The sequence below is a fragment of the Lonchura striata genome, chromosome 3 (assembly GCF_050655825.1).
Source record: "Lonchura striata isolate lonStrDom1 chromosome 3, ASM5065582v1, whole genome shotgun sequence".
Lineage (NCBI taxonomy): Eukaryota > Metazoa > Chordata > Aves > Passeriformes > Estrildidae > Lonchura > Lonchura striata.
Genome location: NC_140705.1, coordinates 82,850,648 through 82,864,643, shown reverse-complemented (window position 1 = coordinate 82,864,643; position 13,996 = coordinate 82,850,648). Strand labels below are relative to the sequence as shown.

The window sequence follows — 13,996 nt, the reverse complement described above, 5'->3', positions numbered from 1 at the left end:
CTTTCAGATAAGGTGCACTCCTTTTGCTTAGGGCAAGGAAAATTCAGGGCTACCCTTTACAAAAGAGACATAACAAATCTATTTTCAGGCTAAATAAGTTTGTAAAAAAGGAAAGGAGTTTTATTTGGAAAAATGTACATTGAAAGGAGAGAGAAAATAGTAATCAGAATAAGAATAAAAGAGAAAAGAAAAAGAGGAACTCTAACATGGCTTTGGTCTGAAATAAAGAAAAGCACTTGCTTTGGATTTTTTCTTTAGATGTTGCTGAAGCTCTGTGGGTGGAAACAAAGCTCTGTCTATTTGGAGGAGGTAAAGTGTAGACAGGAGCAGCTCACAGCTCTCTGCCCAGGTTTGGCACTCAGTTGTGAAGGAACTCTCACAGAGTAATACCTGCAGTTATGACAACTGCAGTGATGCCCTTCCCACCTCTGCCACAGCCAGCGATGGCAGGGCTGTAACACAGACACTGCCATGTTGCTGCACCTCTGACACCAATCTGGACATGTTCATGTGAGGCAGAGTTATTCAAAGTGCCATAGAGAGTCTTTTCTCCTTCCCTTCCCTTCCCTTCCCTTCCCTTCCCTTCCCTTCCCTTCCCTTCCCTTCCCTTCCCTTCCCTTCCCTTCCCTTCCCTTCCCTTCCCTTCCCTTCCCTTCCCTTCCCTTCCCTTCCCTTCCCTTCCCTTCCCTTCCCTTCCCTTCCCTTCCCTTCCCTTCCCTTCCCTTCCCTTCCCTTCCCTTCCCTTCCCTTCCCTTCCCTTCCCTTCCCTTCCCCTTCTTCCTCTTTTCTTTTCTCTTCCCTTTTCATTATTTTCCAAGGATCAACAATAAAGAAATTCAAGTATGGGTGTCTAACCCTGTCTGATGTGCCCAAGGTCAGACACAATTTCTGGTGCAGCAGAGAAGCCATGCCAGGACTCCATGTCCATAATTGTAAGACCTTCCTCCTTCTTCTTGTCTTATGGAAGGTTTAATTCTGATTCAGAAAAAAAAAATCCTCATAATTGGCACAACCTCTGTGAAAAATGGAACTCTGTTCATTAAGAGATTTGCAGTGGCCAGGGACTACTTGAAATATACTGTATGGGGAAATAGCCTCTGTATTTCATAAACATGCTCTGTAAAAAAATAACAAGTCTAAGAAAAGCTCATTTAAAAACCTAGCTATCAGAGAAGAGGGTTACAATGAGAAGCAGAAAAAAGGCTGAGTAGTGGGTGAGTTTTCTTGGCATAAACACATACATGATAGACTTCACACACAGTTTGATAGACTCAAAGCTCTAAAAAACTAGCTGACGGCATTTTCCCTCACTGCTTTTCTTTTACTTTCTACTACCTCTACTAAGCACTTCATAATGGTCTGCCACGGTCTCAAAGAGTTTTTACTTCCAATGTCAGGTCAGCACCCTTGAGAGGCATGGATACAGAGAATTATGACATTCTTAAAGAAATAACAGAGTTTAGGGAGCACTTTTTTTTTGCTTAAGACAAATATTCTGTTCAACTGTAATCAGTTATTCTTAGCAAAACTGTATCATTCCCCATGGTTTTTTTTCCCTGTGTTCTGCTACTGCTTTTCTTCCAAACAGATACTGTGATTCCGCTTCCTCTGAACGCAATCTATCATTGTTTTTCCTGGACTAATTTAAGGGAGAGCAACAAAACACAAGTAACTCAAAATGCATTCCTAAAACTTGAGGTGAACTCAAGTAACCAGTGCTTTCCAAAAGGCACCAGAAAAGCCTCCAACCTGTGGGAAGCAAGCAGCAAACCTGTCAGCATTACAGATAATGTTACAGTCTACTTCTTTCTGACTTTAGCATCTTTATCTTACCACAAATACCAGCACCTGAAAAATTTGACAGATATTATTCATGAAAACTGAAACAGGATGTCTGTGCAAAGATAATATTACTTGATTTGAAATGAGTGCTTATCTAATGCTACCTCCTCCCTGGCACCCTTGCTTGCTGCCACTTTCAAACTATGCATTCAGGTAAATCCCTCCACAATCACAGACCAGCATTCTCTGCAGAAAATATACTGTGTGAGAACTCAAAATGTCTCTCAGACATTTTTAGAGGTTCCAGGCCTTGGTCAGAAGCATTCTAGACCCTGGCAGACAACTGAAAAACAGCTGTGATTTTGAGTTTGAGCCATGGAATGAATTACCAATTTTGGAGGTGGAACAAGCAATCACAAAAGGTTAGATAGTATAGTAAAAGTAGTTACAAAGTAGAGGGGAAATTTTTTTAGTATTGTACAGGGGGGTTTTAACACATGTACAGGGGGGTTTTCACTTTGTACATGGGGGTCAGAAGTTCTAAGATGGAGGAAAGAAGGCTGATCCTGTTCTTCCTCCTTCTTTTTCCTTACCTCCATGTTCTTGGTGATGTTGGCACTCACAGATTGGTTTAGAGTAGAAAAACACTTGGCAACGTAGGTAGTAGGTATTGGGGAATAATTGTAAACATGTTATACGTAATATATCTTATAAAAGATAGCAGCAGCCCTGGGCGGAGAGAGAGACGAAGAAGACAGCAAATAGAGAGGATGTCAGTGTGTGTGTGTGTGTGCCTCTACCCAGGCCGCTGATCAAATAGCCGCAGTCCAAGAACATAATCTGTTAGATAACTAGCAATAAACTGCCTTGACACCGAACAGCTAAGCCTGCGGAGTTTTTCTTTGGAAGCACGGGTTGGAGGAGGAATTTCACCACCACATGAGGCCCCAAAGCAAGGCCGGGGTTCTTGCAATACTGGAGCAGGACTACCAGGAAAAAAAATCTGCCCACAACAACCTCCTGTGCAGCACTGCTGGTGGTGTTAGTGCATGGGAAACTCCAAGGGAAATTGCACAGTAAATGACTGAAAACAACCAGAAAATGTGACTCTTGCCTTGACCAAGCTGAAAGAAGTTTTGCATCAAGAGTAATGAATATAAAGCCCATGGGTTATGTCCCCACACTGAAGATGCTGGTGCCCATTCAGTTTCTTGTGCTGCAAATGGATTTCCAACAGCTCTGCACTCATGGTAGCACAGCTGCTGCTGTGACATTCCACAGCCAACAGCACTCTCTTTCTCTGTTTCCTATCAGGCTGTCATGGAACTCTTTCCTTTGTACCTCTTCTCTAAGTGTCTTCTTAGAGAACACTACTGCTTGGGAGAATGCCGCAGCACAGGTAGGTGTTTCAGCTTGCTGTAAAGTAGCTGTTCTCATCTGACAGCAGGCGACTCTGCCTTTCCCCCAGCTCCTACCATGGACTGTTGAGATGTCCTTCTTGATCAGAAGCCACAGTAAACTGTGCTGCACTTCATAGCTGCAGATGTGTCTGCATGCATGAGGGCTTCTGGGCTGTCTCCAGAATATGCTGGACAAACTGATGCATCACCTGACCTTATATTCTGAAGTCCCCTCTATTTGCAAATCTTAGTACCAGATATGTAAACATGAGATAACATAAGCATGACCTTTACACAAAAATCATGTAAATTCTAATATGCATGTGCCCATTTAAAAGAAGAAAATAGGTTTTGAAGACTGGCTGTCCATCAGTACTTTGTCAGAACTCCCAATGAATGCAAAGGTCTGACCTTTTCCCCCAGACAATTTCCTTTCTATAGCAGCAGGAAGACCCAACCAAGCAGTGAATTTCTGTGAGGATCACTGCACTTCTTGGGTGGCTGATACGACCTGGCCTCTGGCAGCAAGCCATGCTATGTACTCCAGAAATGCATTGCATTTCAGAGGTTATTGCCTGTACATTACTGCTGAGCAAGTAAACACTCCAAATGCTGGAACAAATTCAAACGTCTTGAAAGGAGATATCTTCCTCAGCCCTGGCATTCATGTGCCATAGCTGTAAATTATGCCCAGAGTGTTCATTTTCTTTTTAAATGTGTTCTCATCTTGTAATAATTAATGGTGTCAGGTTACTGGTGTGAAAAAAGCCTGACTTTACAACAACGATGGATTAATGAAATAACAGTCATGGCTGGAGTAGCAGCAATAAATTGTTAGAGGAGTGACACACCTGAAGCAATACTTTCAAAGGCCTTAAATTATTTAAGTTTCAATGTCGCTCATAAATATTGGCTTTTGTTAATATTTGTTTCTGTGTTAAAAATGGCAGTAAACACCTCTGGCAAGAACAAGTCTCTTGCTGATGAGCATGGGGAAATAGTGTGCCTGTGCTTTCCAAGACATGCTTGTCTTCCCCAGGGATGACAGTGTTCATCTGTAGATCTCTGGGCTTCTCTGTTTGGGGATGTGACATTCAAACTCCACAGACTCAGCAAGTTTCAGAAGCCACAGCACTGAGCTCACAGGTCCAAATATCTGCTTTTAAAACTGTTAAGAAGTGAGAAACTTTTGAAGATGGCAAAATGGGAAAAAAGCAGAGTGCAATTTCCACCTATGATAATTTTTTTTATTTAATCCATTTTAGTATTCAGTATTATATGGTATGAAATGGAAGAAGAATACAGACAAAGCCCTGCAGATCTATTGGGAGGGAAGAAAATCTCATATAAAACATTGGGAAGCTTATTTGATGTCAAAGAGCACTGGATCAGGCTTTTGGAAGTCATACCAAAGGGCAAGGCAAAGGGAAAAAAGTATATTCTCTTAATTTATAATGTGTCTGACAAGAGAGTCCTAATTGCCAGCATAAACTGATATAAAAAATTGACTGCTGATATCAATTGAATTAGATCACTTTGTAACTAATGATGACTCTGTGTGCATTTCCCAATACTTGCAATCAAATAATTAGGTATTGTTAGTTATTTTCAATAAGACTGATGATTGATGACAAAAAAAATCTCTGAAAATGACAGGAATTCTGTTAAACACCAACTCAATCCAGACCATACAGCAAAACTAATATTAAACCCTTTTGTAAAGCAGCTAGGACCTAAAGAAAAGACACTAAAACCATTGAGAAGCTTCACAATTAAATAAAATCCTCTTCTTTCTCCTTGAATACTTTGTTTTCCATACTAGAGATAATCTTCACTGTATTCTCATCATGGCCTCACACTCTTCCTTCATCTCCATCAAGACTTTCATCAGGCTGTGATCTGTCCCATGGGTCACCTTCATAATATTATAGGCCTTTAGGAAAGAATAGAAATGGACATGTTAGTCACTGTGCAGACCATGCAAAGGGGCTGGACCCTGGAGCAGGGTGGGATGTAAGAACTTGTCCTCAAGTGGTTGGTACCTGGGGGCTTGCATGCATGGCATGGCTGAAATAGGAGTGAAGCATCCTAAAGTGCATGGTGATTTGTCCCTGACAAAGAAGGAGGCATTGACACATTATTCCTAGGTTTTAAAATCCACAAATAAGTTGCACAGCTGGGTGTATGGAATAGCAGAAAAAGATAATTTTGCACTGAGACATGAAGGCCATTTCAAGATTGGTCAACTACAACACCCAAGGTTTTGATACATTATTTAAAATATGACTGTGATGTTCATGATGTTAGGAGCCTGAAAGTACTGAAAAAATAGAAATGGATTAATGCTTAACACATGGAATAAAGTACCTTAACTCTAACAGGAGCAACTATACATAGCATCAAACAAAAAAATGAGTACATTAATAGTTTCACTGTCAAAAAGCATGCAGGGAAATGGGTCTTTGCTACTTTTGCCAGGGACTATTTTCCCTGTTTGTCATCTTCTACTGCTGGGCAAATTTACACTTGCTGACATTGCCTGTAGTGTTGCCGATTTCCTGCCACATATTTGTCTGCAATGCTCTTTGCCCAGCTCCTGTTTAGATCATCACTTTTCATATGGCATTTCTGCTTCTTCCTTCTATGAAATTCCTCCTGCAAGGAAGGAAGTCCTAGATGGAAGCTGACTCAGCACTTCTGAAGATAGAACAAGGGAGATAGTAGTGTACTGGCAGAAGAAAAGATCAGAGATTTTTCATCATCCTAAACAGAAGAATTGCAAAAAACTAAATGCAGCCTATGTTTCAAAGGGTTCCTTGTCCAGTAGCTGACAAAATTCAGGTAGATTGGCTTTGAATTGCAGCATTTTTTCTTGGGGAAGAAATGTTGAGGAAGAGATATCATTTAAATTGGGTGGACAAAAGTAAATATATATTTTTGTGGAATGAATGAAATCCTACTTCCAAATTATGAAGACTGGCAGGCATATGGAAATTCCAGCAGCTTATTTTTGTGTCAAATTTGCTAATTCTTAAAGGAGGGAGGCAGCACAAGATTGAAAGAACAAGTTGAAATATCAGTCAAAACAAATCATAGCGAGCAGAGCTCTAAAAATAGTCAAATATGTTTTAAGCTACCACAGTGCCCTACTACTAAATTTACACAGTTAAGAAGAATTATAAACCAAAAACTTTAATTGCTTTTGGAAATGGCAAAGAAATGTGAAATAAAATCAGAAATACTATATTTTTGTAACAGGCAGCTGCACCCAGACTAACTAGAAGGGGACAGGATCACACTAGAACAAAGTGACTGGGTGAATTGGTCCTGGATCCTGACAAATTGGTGCACAGTGCTTGCATGCACTGTCCCAGAAAGCTGATGGATTTATTGTGAATGATGTATGCTAAGAGCTGTGTATCTGGATACATCTGAGTGACAATCCTGGGGCAGCTGACCTGGATCTTCGGCCCTACTACAGGATAGAGGTCAGGCTCATAGTGATGCACTTGGACCCTAACACCCTGAGATGCACAGCCAGAGATGTCTGTATAGATGTACCTCCATTAAAAATCAATAATCCTTAATATCAAACCTAATATTGAGTTAATGCTACCATTGCTGCCTTTCTCCCACCTTCAGCATTTTCTTTCCACTTCTTTTTCTTGTAAGTATGGCAGACAAAAGCACTCAGTCTTTATCCTTTTGTTTCCTTGGAGGAAATCATTCTTATGCAATGTACCATCTCATACACTGCTGTACAAGTCAGAATCAGCTGCATCAAAGTTAGAAGAGCAATGACTTGGGTAATCCCTAAATTCGACTGCTATTAGGCTATGTAGCTGTTTTGGCAATGGTCAGTGCAAAACTGGGAATAATTTCGGCTCCAGTGCAAGGAATTGTTTTATTGGACAGAAGCAGGACATGGGCTCTCTGCCTACTCCCCTGCTCTCAGTCCCACAACTCACTGGCAGAGCTGAGGCTGAGCAGATTTGAGTGGTCCGTGTGGTCTCCTTTTCAGCTAAAGAGCAAATCTAATTATGAAAAGCTACAGCAACAACGCAGGCCACAGTGTCATCAGCTACACCCTGTCTCCCTGAAGAATATAAACTCCATTAGAGCAGAGATAGGGCTGCTGGTCCATGAATGTAAATGAGGAGCAGTGCAGGTGTTTGTGCCTGATTTGAACGGGGATGGAACAGGATGCCCATGGCTGTGGGCAGCTGCAGGATGGCACAGTTCTGACACAGGGAAAGAAGGAAGAAAATGGCCATGTGCCAGAGTGGCAGGAAGTCTAGTCTAGTACTTCAGAGGGAGTATCTGTGCTTTTCCATCTCTCTTGACTGAAGAGTACAGGTTGTTCAAGCAGGCATAGGAATGCTATCAATGACGGCTGGTAAACAATTCAGTGCTTGAAGCAAACACCTAGAGAAGGGATTTCTTCAGTGTTGCTCTGATACCTGGGAAGGATTTTTACCCGAATTCTTGTGCTTTTTGCCTCCACAACAGGAATTTCTATAAGAAAGGAAGTTGTACAGTACATGTAGATGTTCATGAGACAACCTATCAGCTCATGGGAGACAAAAGTACTCCCATGACCAGGCCACATCAGGCTCTTCAAATTGCTTTTCAGATTGGGCTCCAGTTCCTGTCTTTTGCTAACAAAAGCTTTCCAGATCTATAACTCAATCTGTCCTCTAATACATCTTTCATTATATGTATATAAATATAAAAATAATATGCTGGTTGTAAAATAAACCAAGGGCTACCTTCAGTTTTCATTCCAGTGGAGTATTGCCTCTCTGTAAAACTTCAATTTCAAAATCTAACAGATAAGATTCTGCAGGGCCTAATGTAAGTTTAGGGGTGATTTCTTTCTAATGGGCAACATAAAGCCCTCCACATTATTTAAACCTTCTTCAGGGGTGCAGATCAGGGAGCTAAACCCATAGGGCCCTAAGAGCAAGGTGGTTAGGATAGTGATTAATATATTTGTGGCACAGAGAGCAGCAGTGAGGGCTTGGCTGCAGAGCCAAGAGAGATCTACTGGTCTTAACAGACCATGTATCTGCTGCAGAGGCTGTCAATCCCCAGCAGCTCTGAGGCTATACCTGATTAAACAGGATTTATATGCGAGGTGAATTCCAATCAGATCCCAATTCCTCTGCACCTTCCATATCCTTATTCCTGATGCCACAGTGAAATTAGTCTGATGAGGATTCCAACAGGGTACTGCTATTCAGTGTCAGAGTGTATTAAGAAGAGTAATGAAGCAGAGAAGGTAATGGAGTTTCTGCTCTGAGCATGTGGCATGCTCCATTGACACTTCTAATCACAAAGGGGCAAATTGTGTTCTCATATAACTCTAGGACATTATCTGACTAATATTAGGAATCACATCCTTTAGTCACAACAAACTGGGAATTTTATCTTCCTCTAATTTGTTCCAGTGTAGACAGCAAGGAAGTGAATCAGTTGCAGAGCTCATCTGAAGAAGTTACATGGAGAAACAGGAAGAAAATAAGTTCTTGCTCCTCTCAGCTGTGCTCCCAGGGAATGGGAGTTCAGTCTCTCCTTCTCCCACACTTGGGTGAAAAAGGGGAGGCTGAATAGGGAATAGGCAAAGCCATGACAGGATTCTACGCCTCAGATGTAAAGCACTCACTGTGTGCCCTTGTGGAGCACCAATGACTCAGAGCCTCCGTTAGAGGATCACTGAAGTATGACACAGAAGGGCAAGCAGCACCTAAATGTCCCTTTGCAGAGAAAGTGGAGGTCACAGCCTAGAAAAGGTTTCTGTGTTAGGCATTGCTCAGTTTCCAAAGGATCATAGAGTAGCAATCTGGCTTGCAATGAGCAGCTTCTTCACCAAAAACACACAAATCCCCATTGCAATGTCCACCTTCTCTGACCAGCAGCATTCATTTTTCTCTAGGGGAATTCTCTCCAGTTTAATCTAATGAAGTATCACATTAGAAATGCAAATAGAACAATACCTGTTGATATAATTTTAGCAGTGTTAATAAAAACAGAAGGTCCTCTGACTGGAATCTCATTCCATTGCTAAATGGGAAAGTCTGAATGTTTGGAAATTATCAATATTTTTGGGGAAAGAGCAGAGAGATTACCTGGCACATGACAGATCTATGATATACTTCTGAATATCACATAAAAATAGAATTGATTACTCTTCTGTCTGCTTTATAATGATCAGAATTGGCTATAATATAAGTAAAATATATCAAGTGAAGATTTAAATTATACCAAGACTTAGCAAGAGTGGCACCATATTAAATACTAATTTATTACTTCAAGATATGAAAATTATTCAGCTTGCATCATTAGTCAGATGTTAGAACCACAGAGATATGGAAGTTGAAGAAAAGGTAAGTACAAAATACTAATACCCAGAGAGTCATGACTGATATTATCTTTACAGGGGACCTGGGCAGGAGTGGAAAAGCACCCCTCCCTCATCTCCATGGAGACACCCATACCCTTCTACCCCAAGCAGTTACACAAAGCACTTCACATGGCATGGACATTAATTGAAGGGAATGTAGAGCCAAATTCTTCACTTCCTTCCAAAACTGGTGCCAGAACCAGCCCTGCTCCTGCCCAGCAGACATCAGCAAGTGGCTGGGCCAGGTGGCTTTTGGCAGCACCCAGCAAAGGCAACAAGGAGCTCTGTCAGGAACTGGAGGTGAGCCAAGAGCCAGGACAGGGAACCACATGGAGTATGTAGTGTCTTCAGGGCAAGCTGATCACAGAACAAACAATAACATAAGAGAATAAGACGTTTTTGAAGGTAACTACAGGCAGCACATCTTCCAGGGGGAGCAAAGCACCCCAGCAGTGATTGAGGGCCTGAGATGGAAGGCAAGATTCTACATCCTGAGGACACATTGCACATGGAAAGGGATTATTTCATACTTAAGACGATACTAACAGCAATATAACAGCAGGACAAATAAGAGCCTGAGGTGCAAGGAAATGAATATAAAAGTCAGCTCAGGTACAGAAGGGATGGCTTAAAGCTGAAATGTAACTAACAAAGCACAACTGCAAAACCTGATCAAAGATGATGAATGATAAGAAATACAAGGGATCAAGGGACACGCCTGTTGATTTCAGTTTGGCTCACAATAAAATATACACATTAAAGACAAAGTTTTCCAGCCTGAAATCACAGAACCCAATAGGGAATAAGGAGGGTAGAAACTGCAGCTCTCCTTCTGTTCCTGTACTTTCAGTGCTCTCAGAATCACTTTGCTATGGGAATAAGGAACTGGGAATAAGCACTGAGATAATTTATCTCTTCAGAACTAATAGTAATTTTTCATCCAGGCACCTCTGAGCTACCAAACTGTAATTAGCTGTGACTGATGCTGGAGAATGTCAGTGCCTGAAATGCTTTGCTGAGCAACAGTGACCCATCACCACACCCAACTGCATCCTGGGGAAATACCACTGGTGGAAGAAGTGGGGAGGAGCACCCAAAGGGAAGAGGGGGGAACAGCAGTTTTAGGGGAAGCAAGGGAGGGGGATAGAGAAAAAAATATTTCACCACACTGACCTGTTTCAAGGTTTCCAGTGCCTGAGGAACCATGCCTTGACTGTACTGCAGTTTGCCCACTCGCATCAGCTGGACAGCCCTCAGTGGATGGAAGCCAGGATAATAGAGTCTGTAGAGAAAAAAGGAAGAAAACATGTCACTGTCAGCTCTCACCTTCACAGTCACTGCCTCTGCGGAGAGCTATTAGGGTGGGACTGCAAAGTCATTGTGAATGCTAATAAGGTACTCAGAGAAAATTAGCTGCAATACTGAGAAGCATGAAATACTGAGGGGAATTATCAAATTATTACTCTCCATCCCAGAGGAATGTCTTTAACATTATCCTGCTAGCAAGTGACGGGAGTGGGATTATTTAATTTGCTACTGTTGGATAATACAATAGCATTTACTGTACTTAGTGTTGCAAACAGAGGTCCTTGACAATTTTGGGTCTCTGGAGAGGCATAATTTTAAGAGGAAGCTTCAGCAAGGAACTCAGTCCTGGATTGTCCAAGAGGAAGGAGTGGGACTGCAGTGAAAGCAGGTATGTAACATCATGACCACTACTTCTGAGGGTTTGTATGCTGCTCCCTGTTGCATAAAAAGAACTGGTTCTGCACATTCAAGGAAACATCTAAGACTTGGCTTGTTCATCTACATGAGGTATCTGCTAGTATGAGGATACATTCCTGTTCTTAATTAATTTCAAAGAGGTTATGTAAAAAAAAAAAAAAAAACACCCAACAGAATTATGCTCTCTTTTTTCTAGGGCATAGATAGAGAGTGCTATCATCACTAATTGCTCTCAAGATGCTCCTGAAGTAGTCACGGTGGCTGCTCCACATTTTTAAATCTCACTGACCCTTGGCTCACCAAATGTGTATTGCACCCTAGCCCCATGTTCTGGATCATGATATCTAGAAAAAGCAACTTGGGGATAGCAGAAAGCCATGGATGTTAACTTGCCTGGAACTGGTCATCAGGAAACATGAGGTAAAGGGACACACTTGGAAATTAAGGTACTTACAAAAGACCTTATATATTTTTTACTAACTATCCCAGAATCACAGAATAGTTAGGGTTTGAAGAGACCTCTGGAGATCATGTGGTCCAACCCTCCCATCAAGGCAGGGTTACCTAGAGCAGGTAACAAAGGAACTCATCCAGGTAAGTTTTGAATGTCTCCAGATGGAGAATCCATGACTTCCCTGGGCAGCCTGTTCCAGTGCTCTGCCAACTTCAATGGAAAGAAGTTCTTCCTCATGTTTTAGTTTATGGTCAGCAGTCCTTGTTTTGTCACTGGGCACCACTGAAAAGAGTCTGGCACCATCCTCTTGGCACTCTCCTTTGAGAGGTTTAAATGTATTAATGAGATCCCCTCTGAGTTTTCTCTTCTCCAGACCGACAGGCCCAGCTCCTGCAGTCTCTCCTCATAAGAGATGCTCCAGACCCCACATTGTCTTTGTGGCCTCTGTTGGACCCTCTCCAGTAGCTCCTTGTCTTTCTTGTGCTGAGGAGCCCAGAACTGGAGACAGAATTCCAGAGGTGGCCTCACCAGGGCTGAATCACCTCCCTCAACCTGTTGGCCACTCTTCCCAATGCTCCCCAGGACACCTTTGGCCCTCCTGGCCATACAGGAACTGCTGGCTCATGGACGACTTGTCACCCACCAGGAGCCCCAGGTCCTTCTCAGCAGAGCTGCTCTGCAGTAGGTCAGTCCCCAGTCTGTGCTGACACGTGGGGTTGTTCCTCCCCAGGTGCAGGACCCTGTTGTGCCCCGTTGTGCTGCTCTCTGCCCAATTCTCCAGCCTGCCAAGGCCCCACTGAAGGGCAGCAGAACCTTCAGGGGATCGGCCGCTCCCCAGATCAGTGTCAGACTGGCTGAGGGGCCTCCTGTGCCACTGAGAAACAAGTTGGATAAGAATGGAGCCAGTATTGATCCCTGGGGAATGTCAGTGACTACAGACTATGCAAATGAAAGAACAAAAGCCTTAAGCACAGCTCACCAGAGACAAACATCCTACTTGATCAAAGAACATTTTTTTGCTCAAGTACACCAACAGTTGTGCTTGAGCAGTGTCTAAAAATACAAAATGAGTCACAACTTCAGGAAGAATTGCCAATAAGCTTTCCAAAATCTACTTTTTGAAGAAAATAATTTTTTGTGTTTATGCCAAACCTATGATCATCAGAGTTCAGGGTAACTGTTAATTAATGATAGCACTGCAGTCAGGAAGACATTTACATTTGCATGAATATGATTAAATGCATGCTAAGACAATAAACGATGTGAAGTTTTACAATGTACAAAAATCTTCTGGTAAGTCTGCATGTAAATTAATAAGGTATCTTTCCCTGTTATATTTCACTAATAAAAATGCAAACACAATTAAATACAAGGAATTGTTTAAATGGCAGCATAACTGGCTGTCCTTATAAATCTCTAATTAGGATGTGTAAATATAATGAAAAATGTTTTCATACCCAAATTCTCCTATTCCACTGATCCCACGCAGTTTCAGTGAAGACATACAGAAATACATGGAAAGCATGCCTGGCAGGATCTCAGCAGCAACAGCTTTTGATCTGCCAAAGCCTCTCATGAAACAGCAGAAGCCAATTCCTAAATGAGAATAATCCATCCTGAATAGCCTCCTGCTCAGCCCCCTTGTGGCTTGCAGTTCAAAAAGGCTGAAAAGCCAGCATACAAGAGAGAAGAAAAATGATAGCACTTATCTCAGTCCACTGACCGCTCAGGAACTTCTAGGGTCTGGTCAAACAAACACCAGGAAATTATCAGTAGATTTATTTTTAGAATTTGTTTCTGGTTATTATATCAACATGGCGCTATCTGATATTGGTGAAATAGGGAGAAAATGCAGAGATTTTGGTGTGAATTAATGAAGAGTAATAGAAATTCCAGCACTAACATGGACACAAATGGAAATAATGAGCACATGCACATCTTCATAAAAATTGAAAAGAAAATATCTATATGATTGCATCCTTCTGCTTTCCTCTGTGACTCCTGCAAAAGAAGGGGTGAAAATGTCATTTCCTCTACTCTGTACCACCAAAAAGCCAGGATGCCTGGGGAGGGATCATGGCCACAGAAGGTGCCAGGGAGACACAGATTTTTCATGAGATGATAATCCATCTCTGTAGGCCTCATTAGACTGTTCCTGCTGTATGCTGACAGCTCTGATTCTTTTGCCACTGTTCTTTCACAGCCACTTCACATCTCTGTCATTCCACGCCT

General features: G+C 42.0%; 1 protein-coding gene across 7 annotated transcripts in view; it reads right to left on the bottom strand.

The window, feature by feature from the left end:
* The window catches only part of SMYD3 (SET and MYND domain containing 3), a 424,638-nt gene that overhangs the window by 8,582 nt on the left and 402,060 nt on the right, over window positions 1-13,996 (bottom strand). For 5 of the 7 annotated variants that reach the window (XR_014954403.1, XM_085576951.1, XM_085576950.1 and 2 more), the window contains one exon: window positions 10,759-10,867. Coding sequence is in view for 6 of the 7 variants with exons in the window: in XM_085576951.1 (XP_085433077.1) it covers window positions 10,759-10,867 (109 nt within the window). In the remaining variant the exon portion in view is untranslated. Of the gene's footprint in view, window positions 1-4,407; window positions 5,116-10,758; window positions 10,868-13,996 lie in introns of those variants that run through there. The other 2 variants (XM_085576952.1, XM_021550461.4) reach the window with 1 other exon arrangement.